Source organism: Canis aureus, chromosome 4 (assembly GCF_053574225.1).
Source record: "Canis aureus isolate CA01 chromosome 4, VMU_Caureus_v.1.0, whole genome shotgun sequence".
NCBI classification, from domain to species: Eukaryota; Metazoa; Chordata; class Mammalia; order Carnivora; family Canidae; genus Canis; species Canis aureus.
The window spans coordinates 34,957,281-34,981,725 of record NC_135614.1 but is presented as its reverse complement, the minus strand read 5'-3'; the positions used below and the strand labels follow the sequence as shown (position 1 = coordinate 34,981,725).

General features: G+C 45.2%; 1 protein-coding gene across 19 annotated transcripts in view; it reads right to left on the bottom strand.

Moving 5' to 3' along the window:
* Nucleotides 1-24,445, bottom strand: part of LOC144312493 (uncharacterized) — a 245,802-nt gene that overhangs the window by 39,301 nt on the left and 182,056 nt on the right. For 13 of the 19 annotated variants that reach the window (XR_013377980.1, XR_013377985.1, XR_013377978.1 and 10 more), the window contains one exon: nt 22,502-23,006. The exons of 1 other annotated variant lie outside the window; for it this stretch is intronic. Coding sequence is in view for 2 of the 18 variants with exons in the window: in XM_077895247.1 (XP_077751373.1) it covers nt 22,982-23,006 (25 nt within the window). In the remaining 16 variants the exon portion in view is untranslated. Of the gene's footprint in view, nt 1-22,501; nt 23,007-24,445 lie in introns of those variants that run through there. 5 more of the 19 variants (XR_013377982.1, XR_013377983.1, XR_013377977.1 and 2 more) reach the window with 1 other exon arrangement.

Sequence of the window (24,445 nt, the reverse complement as noted above, 5' to 3'; positions counted from 1 at the left end):
TTGTACATCGACTGCCAAAGTTGAAAAAAGGCATACCCTCTGACCCATGCATCTGGAAAAAAGTCTACCTTCTGATCCTTCTCATTACATGTGTATATTTATTGATAATATATATCAACATATCATATAGATAATATATTATATATTTATATATAAGATAGTATTTATTAGAGGTGTATTTATAAAATATGTAACTGAGTAATACCCACACATTAAATAAACATTAATATTCCTAGAACAAATCTTTCTCTTAGCAAAATAATATTAATCAATAGTAGAACACATAACCAGTTCCTTTAGTTATGACATGGAATACTATTTGGCAGGGAATGTGAATGAACTAAAACTACATGAGGAACCTCAGGGGGAAATATACAAATCACATATTTTATAAATGCTTTTATTTATATAATGTTAAATAAATATAATTTCCATGTAAACTCTAATACATGGAAACAAAAATGTCATTTAATGTTTAATAATATGACACACAGTAAATGATAAAATATTAAATAAAACTTGCAACAATGGTCATAGAAAGAATCTTACTATTACCGATTTTTTCAAATGATAACCAAGAAAATTTTCTTTTTCTTACGTCTGTCATGTTTTCCATCTTTTATTTAATGAGTATATACTATGTTGATAGTGAAAGCAGTAGCCTACAAATTTCTAAGTGTTAGTTTAAATTCTCGTAGGGTGTCACTTTGTTGACCAAGTAAGTGTTAGTTTGTGATGTAGATTGTTGAATAAAATAGAGGAACGCAGCTCCGTGATCTTCTTCAGTCTTAGTGACAAAGTATGATGCCCCACTAAAATGGCCAGTGGGTTTCAGCTGATTTACTTCACAGGTCCACAAGGTCACAAACTCTCCTAGAATAGTCCCTAAGGAGCCAAATGTAGGCTAGGACACCAAAAGGGTTGCATTTGACGAATTGCCTATGACATCACGTAAATTCACAAGTGGAAGATTTTGAATCTGAAAATACTTGACCAAATGGATCACAAGATTCCCAAAAGGATGCAAGCACTCATTCTAACAGTGGTAAACGTACGTTCCCTAAAACGCTTTGTGTAAATATGGATTTAAGGTGAATGTTATTAGGAAAGTTTCCATTAACCAAATTAATTTTACTCAGATGACCTGTAGGCAAATTTGCCTGCCCGGACAAGTGCCCGTCGTGGTGCCACCAGCCAGCTGACAGGACCCATTGCCAGTGCACAGATCCTCCTAAGAAAACCAGAAAATGCCCAAGTGGAAAAGGAGGGGTCACCACACCTGGCCGCCCTGGTAGGGAAGCCAACGAGAGGAAACACTGTCGGAAGAACACGGTCAGCAGACATTCAGTTAGTGCCAGTAGGTGCCAGAGGCCGTGTCACATGTGGGGGATGAGAGATCACCGAGCAGTCGCCGCACCAAGACCCGCAGAGATGCATGAAACTGCACCATGACAAGGTCACTGTCCAGGTCCACGTAAGAGGCAGACGGAGCCCAGAGGAGTGAGCGGAGTATCTCCCTTGGGCACCACGGATGGAGTTGGCCGGGGAGCTGCCCGAAGAGGCATCTTAATTCTGGACCTTAAATCCAAGTAAGCTTTTTGTCAGGGAAAAGGGGAAAAAACAGAATAAAGAGAGGTCAAAGGGCATGACTTGTCTGTAAATCATAAATCTTCTTTTCATCAGTACCAGATATTTCAATACTTTGGGTGTAAAGTGGTACTTGAGAGTTCAGAGGCATCAGGGGCAGTTTTGGGGCTACGATGACGATGGGGCATAGCTGTGCCTGCCTCCTTTAGGTACTAGAGACTCCAGGAAGGTGCTCCCATTGTAGCTGCCTTTTCTTTATTTATTTTCCTTTTTAAGAACAGGGATAACACATGATCATTGTTTTTAAAAAAAAAAAAAAGAAAAGAAAAGAAAGAAAGAAAGAAAGAAAGAAAGAAAGAAAGAAAGAAAAAAGAAAGAAGGAAAAAGAAAGATGGATGGATGTGAAGAAAAGGAGTAAGAATAGAGAAAGGGAATTATTGTAATAGTCCAAGTGAGAGATGATAAGGGACCAAACCGGGGCTTTAATGCTTAAGGAAGGATTATGAAAAGATTTAAGAAATATTTTGAGAGATGAATAATCAGGGCTCAGTTCAAAATTGACTGTGGATGGTGAGAGAGAAGGAGGGATAGATAAGGACTCCGACAACTCTAATTATGACAAGCAGCGGACGCAGCATCATTAACCCAGATAGGGAATGCAGGCCAAGAGCTGGTTTTAGGACGGAGATAACGAGTTCGCTTTGGACACGCTGATTTGTATGTTCGTCTGGTGTATCCGGGAACGCAGAAAATGGAAATAGGGGCCTAGGGCTTAGAGGTGAGTTTTAAGTTACTGAAATAGATTTGAGATTCAAGAGTATAGAGCTGGAAGTTGGAGCTTGCAGAGAGGGGGAGGGAGGGCCTAATAACCAACACAGGGTACGTGACCACCTCGCATACAGCCATTCGTTTAATTCCTCTAACCCTCCTCCAAGTTAGGTGCTGCGATCATTTTTTCTCTGCACAGGAATCTGACCCACAAAGAGTCTAAAATCTCGCCCAGGCCTGGAAGTTGTTGAGCTGGGAGTCACGCTCAAGCAGTTTGGCATCAGAATACAGATGTTACCCTCAGCCAGAGATGGGCAAGAAAGAAACCTGGGGACAGCAGATGTTTGTGGGGCAGGTGGAGGAGGAGAAACCCATGGGGGCCACAGAGGAAAACCCCAAAGAGTGTAATGTGAAGAAAAGCGAATGATAAGAGGGTTTCTTCTGGGGCCAGACCTCTGTGTCAAAGGCAGTAGAGGAGTCTTGGATACCTGTGCTGGGGGTCAGGGGCCAGAGAGCAATTTTCTGTGAGGTGTTGGGAAGGGCAGCTGGAGCACAGTGGGCTATGGGGGGAAGGGGAGGGGAGGGCAGGAGTGGTCAGAGTAGATAGCTCTTCTAGAAAGGAGCAACAGGGGCGCCCAGGGGGCTCAGATGGTTAAGCGTTTGCTTTTGGCTCAGGTCATGATCCTGGGGTCCTGGGATCAAGCCCTACATTGGGCTCCCCAGTCAACAGAGAGTCTGCTTCTCCCTCTCCCTCTGCACCTCTTTCTGCTCTCTCATGTGCTCCCTCTCAAAAAAAGAAATAAAATCTTTAAAAAGAAAGGGAGGAAGGAAGGAAGGAAGGAAGGAAGGAAGGAAGGAAGGAAGGAAGGAAGGAAGGAAGGAAGGAAGGAAGGAAGGGTCAACGAATCCTTTCCAAACACAAGAGAGATTTATGGTATTTTCTTTTTTTAAAGAAATTCAGTTTAGCCAACATCATTAATTTCAAATATAATGTTCAATGATTCATTAGTTGTGTATAACCCCCCAGTGCTCATCCCATCAGGTGCCCTCCTTCGTGCCTCTCACTTGGTTACCCCATCCCCCACCACCTCCCCTCCAGAGACCCTTAGTTTATTTCCAAGAGTTAAAAGTCATGTTTGTCTCCCTCTCTGACTTTTTCTCATTAGGTTTTCCCTCCCTTCCCTTATGACCCCTCTGCACTATTTCTTATATTCCCTATATGAGTGAAACCATATGACAATTGTCCTTCTCCTACTGACTTACGTCACTCAGCATAATGCCCTCCAGTTCCATCCACGGCGAAGCACATGGTAGGTATCCGTCCTTTCTGATGGCTGAGGGATATGCCATGGTATATACAGACCACGTCTTCTTTATCCATTCACCTGTCAACGGACATCGTGGCTCCTCCCACGTTTAGCTACTGTGGGCAATGCCGCTGTGAACATTGGGGTGCAGGTGCCCCTCATTTCACAACATCTGTCTCTTTGGGGTAAATACCCAGTAGTGCAATTGCTGAGTCATAGGGTGGCTCTATTTTTATCTTCTTGAGGAACCTCCACACTGTTCATTCCCTGTGTATTCTCAGGCCATGATGCTTTGAAACTTGAACTCAATCGCAAGAGGAAATTAGGAAACAATTCACATACGTGGAGGCTAAAGAAGATCCTAATAAAGAATGAATGGGTCAACCAGGAAATTAAAGAAGCACTAAAGAGATTCATGCAGGGCAGCCCGGGTGGCTCAGCGATTTAGTGACACCCTCAGCCCAGGGCATGATCCTGGAGACCCGGGATCGAGTCCCACATCAGGCTCCCTGCATGGAGCCTGCTTCTCCCTCTGCCTGTGTCTCTGCCTCTCTCTCTCCCTCTCTCTGTGTCTCTCATGAATAAATAAAAATAAAATCTTAAAAAAAAGATTCATGCAAATGAATGAGAATGAAAGCACAACTGTTCAAAACCTTAGAGAAACAGCAAAGTTGGTCCTAAGAGGGAAGTACATTTCAATACAAGCCTCTCCCAAAAAATTATGGTATTTTCAAAAGCCTGGGTTGCTCCGTCCCAGATGTCTGTCTAGGCTCAAATGAAAAAAGCCAGAAATCTATGAGGAGGGTCACAGCCTTACCACCAAGCTTGGCTGGAGATGCTTCAGATGGGCACAGTAGGGCATAGGGAAAGGATTGGTGCTTAGGGTCACAGGCAGACACAGCAGCTCCAAAAGGTTGATAGAAGCCTAAGTCTCCATCAGAGACAGCACCTGCCAGAGTGAGGATCTCGAGGGGCATGGCCAGAAGGAAGCATGGACGACACGGACCCCAGAGACTTCGAAGCAGTGCTCACCTCAAACTGCCCGAATAGCGGGGTCTGAGAATCCGGGTTGAGGAAGTGGTCCGAGCCCCACGAGGTTTGCGGGTATACTAGCAGTGTCCAGGATAGAACACTTTTCTTACCAGGAATAACATATTATTTGAAGCCTCCTGTCATTCCAGTCTTTGGTGTTTTCATGCCCATTTCCTCTTCACTGAGCTAATATCCAGAGGAATCTGTGCTCAGCCACAGGAGCCTGAAGATTGCAGGGGCTTGGGATCCAGAGTAGCAGTGGCAGCAGCCAAGCCAGATGGACAAGTAGACAGACACACAACTCATATCTCTGAATAAACATTATTGGGAGGTCAGAGGTTGCCAGACCGGTAGAGCCTTTACTCTCTTTTTCGGTGAACTTGGGTTTTACTTTGCATGTAATTATTGGGTTTCCTCCCACCAGCCTTGGCTTCCTCCTAGCGAATGACAGCTAAAGCCTCCGCTTGACACCACGGAGCAAGGAAGACGTGAGCTGTCAGTGGTGGGACGCAGGGAGCTCTCTGGCCTAGGCCTTTGCATCAACCTACTAAACTCTAACAAACCAGCCAGGTACGTGGGACCCCAGGCGACGCAATTCCGTGACCACCTTTTGTTTACCTGCCTTAGATCCACTTCTCTTCATATTAACATTCTTGGTTCTCTAAGATCCCCTTTCCCCCTGCTAGGTTTCCAGTATTTCTCCAAAAATACCACTTCCCTGCTCTCCCCGCCCCCTTGCCTGACAGCGTGTTTAGGATGGCTTATCTGGATTAAACCTCACAACCTTCAAATAACATAAATTTGGTGTTTGCTCTCTGGTCTTTGAAAGATATGCCATTTTCTCTAGGACTCCAGGGTCCCCCTGGCCATGCCCACCTCTTGTCTGGCTTTCCACCGAGGAGACGGTGGACAGATCAAGAAAATGAGTGGCAGCAGCTTGGGGATGCGGCTTACATCCCTCCCTGTCAGCTGTCCTAAATGATTCTCTTTTCTCTTCCCCAGCAGAACCACAGGGAAGCCTTCTGTTGTCCCTCATCATCTTTGGTTTGGAAAAAAAAAAAAACAGAACCATTTTTGCATAATACATGGATGTCCCTGAATTATAAATATGCTGCGACTGCGGATTTTCTCATTGCCTTTGTCTATACCTTAATATCAGCTTAAAAAATCGTCTTTCCAGAATCAGGAAGATGAAAGGAAAATTAGATGTGGCAAGATCAGAAGTCGGAGCAAGGAAACCATGTGTCCTGGGCAGCTTCCAAGACAAAGGGCAGTACCTTAGGCAGCTAGGTTTTCCTACAGCTCACACGGGCCTATGTCTCCCCGTGAGCCTCCTGGCTCTTGCCCAGCCTGAATCCTGAGCCATGCACTTACCTGATGAGATGTTTATTTTTTTATTTTTAAAGATTTTATTTGTTTATTCATGAGAGACACAGAGAGAGGGGCAGAGACACAGGCAGAAGGAGAAGCAGGCTCCTTGCAGGGAGCCCGATATGGGACTCGATCCCGGGTCTCCAGGATCACGCCCTGGGCCAAAGGCAGGCACTAAACTGCTGAGCCACCCAGGCGTCCCTGGTGAGATGTTTAAAAAAAAGGATTCTTATTTGACTTTAGTGGCTTGCTTTCTTGGAAGCCAACTTTTTATATGGCTCCTTGATGAGCATGGTTGTTTGTTTGAAGTAAAAAATTTCACAGTATCAGATGGTATCTGATCAAATAGAAAACAAAGGGATTTTTCTTAATAACTCTTTGCCTTTAGTTGTTAGGTCAAAATAAACCAAAGCAAGGATAGATTTAGGAAAAAAAAATAGAAATCTCATGGTAATAGCTGGAAAATATAACTGTAGTTCTGATCTCCTTCCATCTGGCACTTTCCCCAAAGGTCCTGACGTCCACTTGTGTTCAATGCACGGGTGCCGGCCCAGCCTCTGGCTCACGGCTCTCCTCACCTCACATGTTGCACATCTACTACCCTCGTTGATAAGTCAGGCTGTACGTAGTCTGCTGTCCCTGGTTCTCCGGATTGTCTTGGTGCAGGTCACAAAGAGAGCTGGTCCCCAAAATAAGACCAAATAGTAGGCAAACAGGTAGGAAAGTCCCTGAGAGATTAGGTGGTTGAGCCAGGTAGGAGCTATCGTCCTTGATGTAAGAGTAGTAAAGCCAGGACCCAGGCATCCTGTCCCCTCCTGCACGTCCCCGATGTTACCACTAAGAGAACAACATCACAAGGACTCCTGCAGTGTCCCAGCTGCTCTCTCTTGGCAGTGATGTTTTCATGCCCACTGGTCAACGGGAGAGACCATTCCTGCCAAGGAAACTGAGGCATACGGAGATGTTTTTTAAAATGTGCTTTGAAAAAAAAATAAAAATAAAAAATAAAAATAGGGCAGCCCCGGTGGTGCAGCGGTTTGGCACCACCTGAAGCCCAGGGTGTGATCCTGGAGTCCCGGGATCAAGTCCCAGGTCAGGCTCCCTGCATGGAGCCTGCTTCTCCCTCTGCCTGTGTCTCTGCCTCTCTCTCGCTCTCTCTGAATAAATAAATAAATAAATCTTTAAAAAATTTAAAAAATAATAATAATAAAAATTAAAATTAAAATTTAAATTTAAAAACTGTGCTTTGGAACACTTAGGCTCGCTAACTCCCCTGGAGAGAGTCCCATTCTGTTACAAGATCATGTTCTCCCCTTGCTGATGGATCCTATTATGTTTGTGAACTTCCTAGGCATTTACTGTGTGTGTACACACCATGCAATTTAATGGTGAACCTCTAGGACACGGGCACTCGCTTTCTGTGTGTTCTAGCCCACAGTACTTTGCAGGCACTGCGCGTGAAAACTTGGTTCTCGAGTTCAAATGGAATTGAAACTAGCACCGTGCTTTACATGCTTTCAGATCCCTGCTTTCCCAAGGCAGAAAAATCTGTCTTTTCCTCTATCCTGTGCAGTTCTAGGCACATACTGGCTGTGTAAGAATTTCTGGGTGAATCAAAATAAACAGAATCTTTATGAATATATTTGACCTCTTCTACAGAAGTTTGGTGGTGAATGTGTGTGTGTGTGTGTGTGATATTTTTCCCTTTCTTTCTTTTCTTTTCTTTCTTTCTTTCTTTCTTTCTTTCTTTCTTTCTTTCTTTCTTTCTTTCTTTCTTTCTTCTTTTCTTTCCCTCTCCCTTTCTTTTTCTTTCTTTCCTTTCTTCTTTCTTTTTTTGCTTTAATAAGAAGAAAATGTGTACTGGTGGGGCATTGATCATCTGCCTATGGCTCAGGTCATGATCTCAGTGTCCTGGGATCAAATCCCACATCGGGCTCCCCACAAGGAGCCTGCTTCTCTCTCTGCCTATGTCTCTGCCTCTCTCTCTCTCTGTCTCATGAATAAATAACATCATTAAAAAAAAATAAAAGAAAATGTGTGCTGGTATTCCAACGATTTTCACTTTCCTGACCCACTGAGGGTTTCCCACCCTCAATCCTTGGAGATTGAGTGTAGTATATGTGATATGAAGAAATCAATCTGAATCTTTTCCTCTTTCACAAGCCTCCTGCTCTAGAGGTACACATCTCTAGAAATTGATTTGTGTTTATCTTCCTATCTCACGGGGCCCATATAGGTTGGGGGTTCTGCAAATTATGTGGGAGGGGGAAGAAAAAGGCTGGGCTCATCTGCCATGAGGCCTCCAGAATGTGAAGTAGCCTTAGGGAGATTCAGTGTCCAGCTCAGTGCTTTAAAAATGATAGCATAGCTATGCCATCGAATTCCGAGTATCCAGCCGTAGTCATAGCTCTTTTTTCTATCAGTGCCAAGACATCTCACGTCTTTGGACAGAAGATTATAACTCTGGCTTTCCCTAGGAATGTTAGAACAAGGCTAAGATTGGGGCACCTGGGTGGCTTAGTGGTTGAGCATCTGCCTTTGGCCCAGGGCGTGACCCCGGGGTCCTGGGATCGAGTCCCCACGTCGGGCTCCCTGCATGGAGCCTGCTTCTCCCTCCGCCTGTGTCCCTGCCTCTCCGTCTGTCTCTCATGAATAAATAAATAAAATCTTTAAAAATAAGAAAAAAAAAGAATAAGGCTGAGATTGTCTTTCAAGATTGAGTTCTTCCACTGAAGAAGATGTAGTTTGACATTTGTTTGTATTATGGTCTTTCTCAGTGGTTTGGGTGGTTAACATATGAGAATCATCATACGTATGTTGTGATTACTGTATTATACTGAAGTTAAACCAAACTTCAAAAAATCGTCCCGCTGTATGAAGGGGATATCTCACTCGAAGGAGCCAACTTACAAATAATTGCCAGAGGCCACAGATGATAAGTTAGGCCCCAGAGAAATAAGACTGAATATCTTATTTAATCATCAAATCACTGCTAACCGAACAAAGCTGACACATGCAAGTAACCCTGCATTTCATCACTGGAGATCATTCTTTGGGCAATCATCATTTTCTATCAATAAGCTGCAGGGGAGAAGTTGTGCTCACATCAGTAAGAAGTCCATAAATGAGCTAAGAGGCTCACACTCAGGAGAGACTGGAGTTTTACCAACGAGGAAATGTCTTGGTCTAAAATGTGGAAAAAGACATACTCAGGCTCAGGTGGACAAGGAGGTTGAAAACAGTCAATAAGTCAGTGCCAAAAGGCTGCAAGGTGAGCAGGATCTTTGCATTCATAACCTCCATGGTGTGGTGCATCTATTCATCCCTTTAATACGTATGTTTGTGAGTGCCCACTCCGGCCCAAGCACCTGTGTGAATTGATAGAACAACTACCACGTGAAAAAGAATTACGATTTCTGTCTTAGAAAAAATTTTGAATACATATAACAGACCCATACTCCTTATCCGTTATATGCAAAGCATTCTTACAAAATAAAAAAAAGCACCAATACCAATTCAATAAGTAAAAAGGGTAAGCAATTTTACTAAAAGTACCCTAAAATATATATTAAGAATTAATCAATGATGAAAAGATAGAGTACTTGTTAAAAAATAAACGCAAAATATTTACATATTGATCGTCACCTATCAGAGAAGCAGAACTATGAGAGAATTTTATTTTTTAATAATACATTTATTTTTTATTGGTGTTCAATTTGCCAACATACAGAATAACACCCAGTGCTCATCCCGTCAAGTGCCCCCCTCAGTGCCCGTCACCCATTCACCCCCACCCCCCGCCCTCTTCCCTTTCCACCACCCCTAGTTCGTTTCCCAGAGTTAGGAGTGTTTATGTTGTCTCCCTTTCTGATATTTCTTACCCATTTCTTCTCCCTTCCCCTGTCACCCATTCACCCCCACCCCCCGCCCTCTTCCCCTTCCACCACCCCTAGTTCCTTTCCAGAGTTAGGAGTCTCTCATTTTCTGTCTCCCTTTCTGATATTTCCTACCCATTTCTTCTCCCTTCCCCTCTATTCCCTTTCACTATTATTTATATTCTCTAAATGAATGAGACCATATAATGCTTATCGTTCTCTGATTGACTTATTTAACTCAGCATAATTCCCTCCAGTTCCATCCACGTTGAAGCAAATGGTGGGTATTTGTCATTTCTAATGGCTGAGGAATATTCCATTGTATACATAGACCACATCTTCTTTATCCATTCATCTTTCGATGGACACCGAGGCTCCTTCCACGGTTTCGCTATTGTGGACATTGCTGCTATAAACATCGGGGTGCAGGTGTCCCGGCGTTTCATTGCATCTGAATCTTTGGGGTAAATCCCCAACAGTGCAATTGCTGGGTCGTAGGGCAGGTCTATTTTTAACTCTTTGAGGAACCTCTACACAGTTTTCCAGAGCGGCTGCACCAGTTCACATTCCCACCAACAGTGTATGAGGGTTCCCTTTTCTCCGCATCCTCTCCAACATTTGTGGTTTCCTGCCTTGTTAATTTTCCCCATTCTCACTGGTGTGAGGTGGTATCTCATTGTGGTTTTGATTTGTATTTCCCTGATGGCAAGTGATGCAGAGCATGTTCTCATATGCATGTTGGCCATGTCTATGTCTCTGTGAGATTTCTGTTCATGTCTTTTGCCCATTTCATGATTGGATTGTTTGTTTCTTTGCTGTTGAGTTTAAGAAGTTCTTTATAGATCTTGGAAACTAGCCCTTTATCCGATATGTCATTTGCAAATATCTTCTCCCATTCTGTAGGTTGTCTTTGAGTTTTGTTGACTGTATCCTTTGCTGTGCAAAAGCTTCTTATCTTGATGAAGTCCCAATAGTTCATTTTTGCTTTTGTTTCTTTTGCCTTCGTGGATGTATCTTGCAAGAAGTTACTGTGGCCGAGTTCAAAAAGCGTGTTGCCTGTGTTCTCCTCTAGGATTTTGATGGAATCTTCTCTCACATTTAGATCTTTCATCCATTTTTGAGTTTATCTTTGTGTATGGTGAAAGAGAGTGGTCTAGTTTCATTCTTCTGCATGTGGATGTCCAATTTTCCCAGCACCATTTATTGAAGAGACTGTCTTTCTTCCAGTGAATAGTCTTTCCTCCTTTATCTAATGTTAATGCCTACTCTTGGTAAGCACCACGAAGGGCTTTCATTTACTGGCTGATGAGAGTTTAAATTGCTATAAAGTTCCCAGGTTGTAACTTTGCGATGTCTGCCTTAGTTAAAAACACCTTCACTGATGACCTTATGATTCAAATTATAGGAAAGAGTTTTATTTATTCGTGAGAGACACAGAGAGAGGCAGAGACACAGGCAGAGGGAGAAGCAGGCTCCCTGCTGGGACTCGATCCCAGGACCGCGGGGTCATGCCCTGAGCCAAAGGCAGACGCTCAACCACGGAGCCCCCCAGGCACCCTCAAATTTTAGAAATCTATCCTAAGAGATCGTAGTACATGTTGCAATGCTTCATGCAGGTGAGAGCGCTGCTCGTGAGAACAACCGTAAGCGTCTCCATATCGTGGCCGCTGAGACCTTCAGGAGGCTCTTCTGTTTCATGGGCCATTTTCCGCTGTTACCATTGTCGGTACCTCTGGCTTCACCTGGCGCTGAGCGGGGACAGGGAGGAAGGTGGAAGCGCGGCTGGAGCTGAGGCTGGGTCGGGGCTGCAGTCCCAACCCAGGCGACTCAGGAAGCGCAGCGAGCTCAAACCCAGTCTTGGCATTAGATCACCCAATATCATGGGGGAAGCACGGCCAGGGAGTGTGTGAGTGTTTCTTCCCACAGATGGAGCCACAGTGACCCTGATGATCCCCTCTGCTTTCATCAGTTCAACACACCTGAGCCTGGCAGGAGCCCTTGGTGGGGTACAGAAGGGGGCGTCAGACCATGACGCCCGGCATCCCGGCGCTTGCTGTCACAGGGCAGTGCATCACCCTGTTCTGGGACAGGACACTGGAAAGGGTCAGGCACATAGGAGAATAAACACACAGGCACACAGGCACGTCGTCTACACTGGCACAAACATCCTTCCCTCCTCTGACCACTCGTTTTGAAACATTTTTCTTTTTTTCCTAGAAAATGGGTCTCCGTAACCATGGAAATGGCTGTTGTTTCCAGCCCAAGGGGATAGAGGGTTGTGTGTTTAAGGAGATACTAAGTAAGCCTTGATTGCTGCTCTTCCAGAGCGTGCAGCTTCATCTGGGCACTGCTCTCGCGCTCCAAAGGGGGCCCAAGCGGCAGCGGCTCTGCGCCTGCCCTCCGAGCGCCCACGTCCAGTCAAGAGCTGACTTCGGCTGCGTGCCCTTGCAGCTGACAGCAGGTGTGCTCGGACCAGCCCCCGTGTCCCTCAGCAACACGTGCAGTGCAGGTAGGAGATGGCTGCAACCACTTACAGGCCCTCAGGCCGCCGAAGCTCCAACGTCAACTTCGGCCCGCGGGTCTCAGGGAGCCCCCCAGGTTGTGCCCCGGCTCCTTGGGAGCCTCCGATTCCTCCTCCTGGATGGTCTCTGGGGATCGAGGCCGGGCCCGTCAAGGCCGCCTCCGTGCCCAAGAAATGATGGCCTGCGGAGGCCTGACTGGACAGGAGCTGAGCCCACTTGGCCTGCGGTTAGCCTTGGGTTTTCATCTTTGTCACACTCAGTGCTTTCTGATAAATCTAATAAATCTCCTCTTGTTTAAGTGACAGGCAGTTGAGAGTGAGTGTTCTTTTCTTTTGTTCCTCTTGGCAAATCCTCAAAAGGGAAAATCAACCCACTTATCCCAAAAGGGAGTAGAAATAAGTTGAAACAGAAGCAACGTCTAATTGCTTAGCAGTGGACAGACCTTCGAGGGGGGGCAGGCTTTAGACTAGAGACCCCTGTGCAGACCCGGAGAAGGGTGTGTGGCTCCTGGGGGGCCCTGGGGGCTCCCGGCGTGGGACAGAGTGGAGAACACGCACAGACGTGACCAGGATAGGCAGGAAAGGTGACAAGTACCTGCACCCCCTCTTCCTGGAAATTTCACCCCTTGAGGAGATTCCTGCCTTTGCCTGGCCCACTCTCTGGCCTTTGCTTCACTGATCTGGGCAACAGTGGAGGAAAAAAGGGAAAGACGGCGAGAAAGGCTGCATTCACCTACGGTACACAGTGCAGGAGGCCATGTGGGACAGCAGAGTGGGTGCCCTGCGGCCCGTGGGCCCAAAGGGGCTGGGGCAGCGGGGAGGGACCAGGCTTGGCCATGCCAACCGCACCCCCTGTCCTTTGCAGATGTGGGAGGGCCCGAGAGGCGAGACCTCCCCTCAATGGAAAGGCTTAGAGACGGGAAGGCTTAGATGGGGGAAGGCTTAGAGTGGGGAAGGCTTAGAGGTGGGAAGGCTTAGAGAGGGGAAGGCTTAGAGGTGGGAAGGCTTAGAGGTGGGAAGGCTTAGAGACGGGAAGGCTTAGAGAGGGGAAGGCTTAGGGAGGGGAAGGCTTAGGGAGGGGAAGGCTTAGAGAGGGGAAGACGCCACAAAGCCCCCAAGGTGCCCTCAGGAGCTGCCAGGGCAGAATGGAGTTGCTCCCGGGGCTCTCTGGATGTCCTGCTGACTTTCCTTGGGACACAGCTCACTGGGTTTGCGGGATCCTGCAGGATCCAGCCACAGCGTGGAGGGTGCCGAGCTCTGGGCTCTGGGGTGCAGGTGTCCAGGTCGGACGGTCAGTGCCGGGCCTGGGCCTGGGGCGTCCTCGCCACTGATGGGATGGAGGCCGTGGCTGCTGTCCCTTCCCGCCCAGGCCTGCTGGCCTCACACGCATCCACCTGCAAACCCACCATGTTTCCTAAAGGCGCTCGGGATCCACCACCGCCTTGGCCCAGCCCAAACCCCCGAACCCCCACCATGGCCCCACCTGGCCCCGGCCCTGCCTCCACCACCAGTCTCCTACCTGCCTCCACCACCTGCCTCCACTACCTGCTTCCGCTGCCTGCCGCGCACTTGCTTTCCACCATCAGTAGGATCCCGCCTGCCCAGCAGCCCACAGCTCTCGCCAGAATGAGGCATCACAGTTGTGCGTACACCTGCCTGAACTGGCCTTCGCCTCCTACTTGTCTGTTATTAGTTTCCACTGCACCAATAAAAAATATGCTATAGATTCATGTTTCTTTATTTTCTTATATTTCTTAGAATGTAAGAGTAGGAGGGACACCCACGGGGGAGGGGGGTGGCGCCCGGGTGGCTGAGCACCTGCCTCTGGCTCGGGCAGTGACCCCGGGTCCTGGGATCGAGTCCCACGTCCGGCTACCTGCAGGGAGCCTGCTTCCTCCTCTGCCTGTGTCTCTGCCTTCTCAGGAATAAATAAATATAGTTCTAAAAAAAAAGATTTAAAAAGAATATAAGAGTAGGAATTTGTCTTGTTTTGTTTCACCCCTTATGCCTAGGCTGATATATGGCACCTATTCAATTAATATTAGTTAAATTAATAAATAGGTTACTTCCCTGAGGTTTATGCTTCCGTCTCCCAAGGCAGGGGGTGAAATAGCGCTGTCCTTCCCAAGTACTCACTATTTCTGTTTGCAAGAGCATTGTGTTTCCCCTCCCCAGCACGCCCACAGTGGCCTGGCGACTTGCCTGGCCAACAAGATGCGCGGATGAGCAAGTCAGTGGTACCCCTGGTAAGCTGAGGCACCAGGAGCTGCTCTGGGGTTCCCCATTACTCTCCTCGCAGGTAATGAACCCTTGATAGCTCATTTTAGTAAAACAACAAGGAGCTTCTTCATTTTGGGCCCTATAATAAAGAAAATGTGGGACACAGCCACACCATCCATGGAAGACACCGGGGTATGAGCGAGAAATAAAGGTTTGGTGCCGTAAGCTGAGACGAGGAGCCTGTTATGCAGCAGCATCTGGTGCCTGCACCTCCTGACGGAGGGGCACTGAGGGACGCTCGCCGGCCCATGGATGTGCCCGTGATGCCTTCTCACCTCGGGGAGCGTGTGCTCTCTTGAATGAGCGTGCTTGTCCTGGTTAGGAATTCTTTTTTTTTTTTTTTTCTTTTTTAAGATTTTACTTATTTATTCATGAGAGACAGAGAGAGAGAGAGGCAGAGACACAGGCAGAGGGAGAAGCAGGCTCCTTGCAGGGAGCCCGACGCGGGACTCCATCCCGGGACCCAGGACCCCGAGGTCACATCCTGAGCTGAAGGCAGATGCTCAACCGCTGAGCCACCCAGGCGTCCCCTGGTTAGGAATTCTTTGGGGGACACTCTCTCCAACCTGAAGGGGACAGTAAGAGGGGCCACTTTGGGGCCTTAGTCATTCTCCACAGGCAGTGTGACTCCTGGACTTGGACTTTTGCACCGTGTGAATCCGGGTCAGTGATGCAGACACCCATTCAAAATGCATTGCCTTGAATTTCCAAACCTGCCACTAGCCCTTCCTTGTTCTTTTTTTTTTTTTTTTGAAGATTTTATTTCTTTATTCATGAGAGACATAGAGAGAGAGGCAGAGACACAGGCAGAGGGAGAACCAGGCTCCATGCAGGGAGCCCGATGTGGGACTCGATCCCGGGTCTCCAGGATCACACCCTGGGCTAAAGGCAGGCGCTAAACCGCTGAGCCACCCGGAGACCCCTACCCTTTCCTTGTTCTGAGAAAAAAACCCAGAGAAGAGAAGAGCCGGCCGACGAGCTCCACGGCCCCTGCCCAGGCCCAGGCGCTCTGTCGGGATGCAGAGCAGAATGAAGAGGCTTCCATCAACCTCCAGGCTGCACAAGAAAGGAGCGGGGACTAGAGCCGATGCCAGGGGCACAGCAGGCGTGCACCCCACCCAGCTGCGGTTTCATCCTGAAGGCTACATCCGGCCACACTGAGCCCAGCTCGGCCTCCACAGCCAGGACTCCAGATTCCGGCCTCCGTGGGGGTGGGCGTGCGTGTCCCTCTTGCCTGGGCTTCCTCAAAATGCAGACTTCCAGGATTTAGACTTGAGATTCCCACGACTCCAATCAAGCCCCACAGGATGTGAGGGACCTCGGCTCTCGAGGCTGTCCCCCCACCCCCCAACTCCTCTCAGACTACCGAAGCAAGCCTCAAGGCCGCGGGCTGGACCAGTGCGGCCTCCGCTGCCTCCTGCCATTCCCTGAGGTCTGGCCTCAGACAGATGCTGCGGTGATGCTTTGCATTCCAGCCTCAACACAACAATACCTCTTCTTCTTTTCTAACAAAAGAATTTTCCAGCGAGTGAAACCAAGTACATTTTGTGAATTAATGAGACAAGGAAAAAGGACTTAAGCTTCCTGTGGAGGCTCTGAGAAGGACCAGGCTGCCCATGAAATATTTAGAGACATTTTCCCAAGGTAGTGGGCTGTAATGAATGGGTAAAATCGAGAACTGTTTTCCAGAGCCCACAGCGACTGAAGCCCAGAGCTGGGGCCTCGGTGTGATGTTTAACCCTCGCCCCTGTCCTGCCATCCCTGCATGGAGCGTCAGCTTCGTCCTCCCCAGCCTGTGAAATCCGTCCTTACCATTGGATCATCTGTCTGTCTGTTGCAATTGCAGCCCTGGCCTGCAGACATGAGGGGTTGGATCAGATGACACTGAGATTACAGAGAGCACACTCGATTGTGCTCATCATACATGGCTGTTTTGTAAATTCTGAAGCAAAGATCCCGTGCACGCTCCAGATCTTGCAAGATGGGTTGGTCCCTGAAGCCCCAGGGATGACACACCTTAGTCACATAGAAGTAGCTCCAGGGATGAACATTTGTCACATTATTCTAATATCTAAGGAGCTTGCAGCCAGGTCATCTATTCACAATCTCATTTGCTGTGCATAAAACTCACTTTGTTGCCATTCATACCAGCCGATCTAGAGTCCCACAGAGGATTGGATTGGATTAGGGTGAACAGGAAAACCACGATACATTACCATTATCTTCGCAAAGCTCCAAGTTATAAACCATAGCCCCCAGGACAGGTGTAGCACTGCAGATGCATTAGGTTCTGGCCCCCTGATGTTTTCAACAAAATTACACAATAATCTTTAAAAACAGGATATGCATTTTAAATTCTGGATGGCTATTTTTTTCTTTCTTTCTTTCTTTCTTCTTTCTTTCTTTCTTTCTTTCTTTCTTTCGAGAGAGAGAGAGAGAAAAAGAACATACGAGCGAGGTCAGGGTTGAATAAGGAGAAAGAGAATCGAGAGACAATCTTAAGCAAGTTCCACGCTGGGCATGGGGCTCAATCTCATGACCCTGAGATCGTGACCTCAGCCCAACTCGAGTCAGATGATTAACCAACTGAGCCACCCGGCACCCCTACATGGCTATTCTTAAGCCTTGAAAGATACAGTATTACTGGCCCTGCGTTTTAAACATGGCAAGTTTGCCGGAAATGCTAATTGTTGGGCTTTAAACCGTGATGTGTTCTTCAGTTGCCACCACTTCCTAGGATATCATTTTCATCTCAACCCTCATGGTCATTTGAGTCTGTGACATTCAAAACCTGTTTTGTGATACAATGGGTAGCTGAAGATGCTCGGGAATAAGCTCTATTTAATACCTAAGATTTCTCCCATTCAGGTGGGATGCAAGGCATGTTGAGCCCTGGCCAGCATGGAGTCAGCATCTTCCCTCTCTGTGCTGTGCCATCGTTGCCCCAGAAATCAGCACTGCAGATAAAATCACCTTTTTGTTACCCCAGGGAAGACTTTGATAGTCAGGGAGCTCTCTCCTGTGGTGCTTATGATTACAGAGGGCTTCTCTGGAGTCCGGTCTCACCCTATTTCTTTGAGTAATGGGCAGTCCCAGTGCAGCAGTCTGGTTGATTATTTCAGCAGTTGTGTCATGTAGCATCATATCCCACCTGTGAATGACTTGCTCTCTTCTCTTGAGCAGGAAGTTCCCTGTTGGGGGATTGGGGTGTCCCAGTGACACCTCAGCACCATGCTGTTTTCTGTTGTAGGTTTTACCCCAGACACAGAGATCAGTGGCATCTATATGCACCTTATGACAAAAAGCACCAGCTGGAAAGAGCCTACCAGATATCCACATTTTGATGAACACACACAGGATTGTTATTCATCCCCCTGCCCTGACCCTTGCACCATTGTAGGAAAAAGAAAAAAAACAAAAACAAAAAAAACACTGTCATCACCCTCTTGTCCTCTGAGACATTTTGACCTGACACTTTGAAATGTACTAGGCAAGCAAAGGCAAGCACTGGATCTCCTCCCAAGGTCAGAGGGGAAAACATCAGTGCTATCCTATCATCAGAACACTGGCTCCACAACTTGAAGATTATAGCCCAGACTTAACTCTCACATTTACAACACACTGAGGACATGTCCAAAGGGGATGGATCCTCAGCAAAACACATGATAGCTAACCCTCGATCTGAAGTATTTCCTAATCCTGTCCACAACTTGATCATCCCAGTTGGTCTCTAACCCAAAACCTGGCTGAACTTTAAGAAGAAACCCTAATTCTGACTTCACATGCAGTCCCATAGACTTCCTGCAGATTCGGGGACTTTATCTAGCTGACAAGAGCAAGATGGCTCTTTGAGCCAATGGTAAACTCTGCTCCTAGGAGCCATTTTTAGCTTAGTTTCTTCTCTTAAAACATCCATTTTTGAAATTGATAAAAAAAAATTTAACAGAATAAATTCTCCGAATAAGGAGCATGTATATCTATATACGAATCATCCTTTGTTACCCTCATTTACTTGGGACAAGGAGTATATTACTGAGGAAGGAGAAACTGGAAGGAGAGAAAGGAGAGGAAGGGTGGAGGAGTAAAATTAGAATGGAAGAAAAGAAGACAAAGAAGTGGGAAGGAGAGGGAGGGAGAAGAGAGGAGGAGAAGGAAAAGGAGAACAACAGAAAGAATTAGTATTATTCTCTCCTAAGGAGGATCATTTCAGAAAGATAAAGGTTGAGGACCACACTCAATTCATGCCAGCCCCACTCAGCTGCCAGCAAGGCAGCCCTCACTATATGCAGGCTCATTCTGGACCCAATATTGAGCCAAGCAGACCTTGGCTTAGAAGTAAATGGAGAACTCTCTTCCCACCACTCATTGGGGCAGGAAGTGGTCTTCAACCTCTGCAACTGTGACTGTTTGGCCCAAGGAGTCAAACGTCCACTTGGTCTTGATGTTGTTGCTGCCTCTAAACCAAAACCATGACAGAAGAAATTCGCCCACCAGAATGGCCCCTTGCCTTCCTTCTCTGCTCACAGCAGCACTCACTGAGCTAGAAGCCTTGACCTCGCACTTATCTAGCCAGTGGCAGCCTTAACTTTGCCAGTTACTGCCACCAAGGGGTGGGTTTCACATCTGACACCAATGCATCAATGTAGACAATGCTCTATGGTCTTGGGATTCCACCCAACACTGAGAAGTGACTGCTTCTATAGATTATAACTTCTGGTATATGAATTTCAATTTCACTGAACTTGAGTTAGGATTTGGATGTTTCCTTCTCCCCAACTCCTGTTTCTTTCTTTCAGGCTCTACCTCTCTGAGCCCAGCTTGCTGTCTTCTGTCTTGAGGAGACTCCATCATACCACTGGTTGGGCTAGCCCAGTTACAGCAGGACTGTGTTTCAGAATTTGAGTGCAATGGTTCCCAAGAATTCCTTTTCCTGTCACCTAGCTCATCAGAGATTCTGATAAATGCAGAAAAAAATGTAGAAGAAGGAAATAGGTGATATTCCATTATTGGCTCTCTGGGAAAGAGTCCCCTGTACATTTCATTATTATTTAAGCCTTCAGAAAGTGCTGAGGATCAAACACCCATCTTATCCACAAATGACTATTTAAATGTAAATCAGATCTTATCACTTTTTTCTAGGAGTCTGTATCAGCTACCTGCTGCACTGAGAATATAATCAAAACTTTGCACATGGCTCACAGGCACTGCATGCTCCGGACCGGATTTATCTCCTCCAGCCCATCCTTGCCACATTCCTTCTTATGCTCCATGATCCAATATGATCACTTTCTTCTAGCTCTTAAAAGGCAACACACATTTTCCCACTTCTGGACTTTCCATTGTCACAGACCTTGTATCTCTGCTTAGATCACTATTCTCACGACTCCTCTTATCACTCAGTTGTCAGCCTCATAGCAAGACACTTTCTGCTGATCCTCTTGGAATAGGTCATATTAATCCCCATCATGGCACTCTATGAGTTTTACTCATTACTGGAATTGGTAACTTCACAGTAATTTTTTTTCAATTGTGTATCATAGGTTTTCCCAATTAGACTATCCATGAAGATGGAGATCACATCTTCTTTGGGTACCAATATATTTCATTGCTTGGTACATAGTAAAACCTCAATACACATTTTTGTATATATGACTAAATCAGTGATGGAATACAATGATGGGTAGAGCTAAATCAAATTTCATTTTCTAATATTTAATTTTATAGATACTGTAAATTGATATATGAGTACAGATGTAGAGAATCCTAGAATGTTTTCTTTCCATTCTCTGCCATTTTCAGCCTAAAATTATTCTGTTCACTGAGCTTTGTGTTAGTTCCATTTGTCATGTGCTGTCACTTGTTTTCATCTACACAGAAGTAATGTCTGTAAAAGAGCCTGAATCCCTTCTCTTTTGTCTCTCCACTGGAGTGTTGGAAGTACAACCATAGCACTATCTCATTCAAATTGTTTTAAGACACCTTTGACTACAGGGATTGGCTACCCAGTTTTGGATCTCAGAATGATTACAAGGAGAAATGTCTGTAGCTTCCCTAATGCCACAGGCTTGGTTTTTCTTCACATTGAAGTTTCTTCTGTGGGTTGGAGAAAGTAAAAATAGCACTTTAGAGAAGACCAAGAATAAGAAAAATATTAATAGCGAATAATTTCCTCTGAATTTCACCAAGATCCTAAAAAGCACGGAAGAGCAGTATGGAGACTAGAGCTTTGGCATTTGGCACACCTTTTTAAAATTATGACTCAGTGCATGGTGAGAAGCTTACTCAAAATTAATCCTTTAGAGATGAGTATATACTCATCTGTCAAGGGAGAATAATACTATTAACATTTAGAATGGTTTTGAAGATTAAAAGAGATAATAGGACACATCCAAAACAGTGTCTCACTCAAAAAGACATTAATTTCACTCCTTCTGTGGTCTTTAAAGCTCATTCTTTATCTCCAGTTGTAGAAGGAGTAGAAGTCTTCAGGAAATTTCTCTTCTTGCCTGTGCAGTGACCCAGTGGAGGAGGGTCTTAAGGAGTACAGAAAATATGTTTTTCCTACTGTAGAGGGATTGAGAGTCTGTAAATACTACTGAGAGAATGTCTAAATACTACTTAGTAAGATAACGTCTGAAAATAAAACACAATGAAACTGTATCACCCCATGACTGGACACCTTTGTTACAAGTCTTATCTTCCCTCTCTCTACTCACAATGATATGTTCCTGGTTACTTGATGAAGAATCTACCCAGTTCTCTCCATTAATTTCCAGAATATTCAGGGAAGCACAACCTTTGCTCTAGTCTATAGGTACCAATCTTAGTTAATATTTTCTACTAAGCTACTGGTGATAAAATGAGTGCTTTTTCCCTTTGTTTTGATATTTAATATAAAGCCCTCTTGGTTAGATCCTCAAGGGTGACTGGAAGGTGGAGATAAAGAGAACTTCTTGACCTGCTGGTGCTTAAGTACTTTCTGAAAGAGAAATCACACCTGGAAGCCTCAGCCATCCTTCTGGATCCATGTTCAGCTTCCATTTCACCTCTGTGTATGTTTTTTGGAGTCCAGCTGCCTTCTTAAGTTATACTTTCAGCAGTGGCTTTGCTGGCACATCCTGGCTTGCCTGGAGATTCCAATCTTGTGTTAACCTTCAGGTAGATTGTATTTCCCAAAGTTGATTGCAACACTCTCATCCCACATCCCTCTCTCTGACCTTGCCTTTCACCATCAGGAGGTAGATTCTAATTCCCCTTGCCTTACATCTGGGTGAGAATATGGCTCAATGGTCTCCCAGCAGAAAACCAACAATAACTTACCAGTCTTGTGAGTGAGCTATTTTGCAGGTCTAGCAAATTCCCCAGTGCCAGCCAACATTTGACAAACAAGAAAGAACCTCATATGAGCCCCTTCCAAATAGCTGACACAAAAGATTGTGAGAAAAATTAAAAGGTAGTCTTAAGTTACTAAGTTTTAGGGTAATTTGTGGTAACTAGAATAGTTTTAGATGGGCCATAGTAAGCAGATTTTCCTGGTACATCTGTTTACCTAAATATATTTCTTTTGTCCTATGCTCCAGGGAAAACTACACTCCAATAGAATTCTCATTTGAAGCTTTCATCTTGTGTGCCTGGAATTAAACTTTTATATTTGAGTTGCCATTGGAGATATGAAGCATACATAGCCATGGTGAAACTATACTGGAATGAAGATTAGACAAGCTAGTCAGAACATTACCATCCATTTTTTAAAAGTATTTTATTTATTTATTCACAAGACACACACACACACACACACACACACACACACACACACACACAGAGGCAGAGACACAGGCAGAGGGAGAAGCAGGCTCCATGCATGGAGCCCGATGTGGGACTCAATCCTGGTCTCCAGGATCAGGCCCTGGGTTGAAGGCAGACGCTCAACTGCTGAGCCACCCAAGGGTCCCACCATCCATTTTTGATAGCAGATCCTTTTTCCTTTATTGGGAAGACTGTCTGGCTTTCTCACTTCAGAAGGCTCTGTGCCATAATCCTTGGAGGTTGAGAAAGGTGATTTGAAGACTCAAACATCTCTATGCTTTGTAGAGTCTTAGCAAGAAGGAGATTCGTAGAAGCTATTTAGCTATGTAGAATGTCACCAAAAAGGCTTCTGGATGAAAAAGGAGGAAGCCTAGCTTTTTGATTCATTATATCTGCAGGCTAGGACAGAAAGATACCAGGAGCCTTTCTCATATCTAAGTGCAGACTGTTATCTGGCATCTAGGAAAGATGAAAAAAAATAAGAGATGGGGATAAAAGTTTCTGCATTTTTAATGTCCATCCGCATACTGTAATCACCATACCATCTTAACTCTAAAGACCAAAGTAAACAGACTAGGACTCTGAGATAGAAAATAGGAATTGTGTCCTACTGATCCAATAAAATTAAGTACTCACTGCAATCAATGAGAATATGGCCTAGGGCATACATGGATGGCAATAACAAACTCAAATTACATTTCTAATTAGCTCAGGATAAAAGAATAATTCTATAAAAATAAACAGAGGTAGACCAGACTAAGGATTTGTTTTAAAGTCGAGGCATTTGAAAAATGTTTCTTGGTAGGAAAATTTAGCACTACTGAGGCTTCTTAATTATGGAGAAGTGAGAAAATACCATTTAGGAAAGCAACCAGAAATCATGGATTTAATACATGTCCTGAATATCTTCCCCTTAAATCCCACTGAAACATATATAAAATCTTCTGAAGCAAAGTAACAAGCAAAATCTTCTTGAAATTCAAGGATGATTAACAAAATATCTGGCTTGACTCATATTAAATATGAGTCTCCAAATACTATTATCTTGCTGGCAAATGTTTTCACATTTCTTCATTGAAGAAGTTCTTGAATCACAATCATATTAAGGACACTCTATCAACTAAACAGCAGGAGCTCTATTTAAATGTATAAAATCAATTAACTCTCTATATTAACTTTATATAAAAATATAAAACAAGATTTGAAAATAGGTACTGTCAAGCCATTAATAAAGAGATGTTAATCATTTTTCTTTCCTCCAGGTAAATCACTTTTTCCTCCCCTCTTCTTTCAAGCAGGTAGATGTGTTCATGGTATAGGGAAAACAATGTGATAAGATGACAAAATGGGAAAGAGTCAGGGCCAAATTCTTGGCTTTTGGTTTTCTTAGCATTTGTCTTCGGTGGTGTAATAGTGTCTGTGCATAAGCATCATATATGGAGGACACATGATGGGAGATAATAGTCTCCTACCAGAAGCCTCATAGGCCAAACGGTAGTTAGGAATTAGAGAGGGTTGGAAGGTGTATTATGAAAGCAAAAGGGTTAATGGGTCTGTGAAAGAGAAGTAGTAGCTGAAAGGGCCCAGTAGTTCACTATTCCATTACACTATTTCATCCTAGAAGTATATTGCTCTTGTCAGCTCTTGCCCTGGATATGAAAAATCTTCCTTTTCTAAATATAATAGCCTCTCTGTGCAGATGCATAGGTTTTGGGCTTTCTTATTAACCCGTAGAAAGTTGAAGGCCCAAAATCTTTTTTCCATATGAACAATCACAACCCCTTTTAATTCAAACTGTCACTGCTTGAGGCATCATAATTATTTTGACAACTTCGTGGGTTTCCTATGTATCTGACCACATCCAGTGAAACCACACTTATAATCCTGTTTGGGATAGG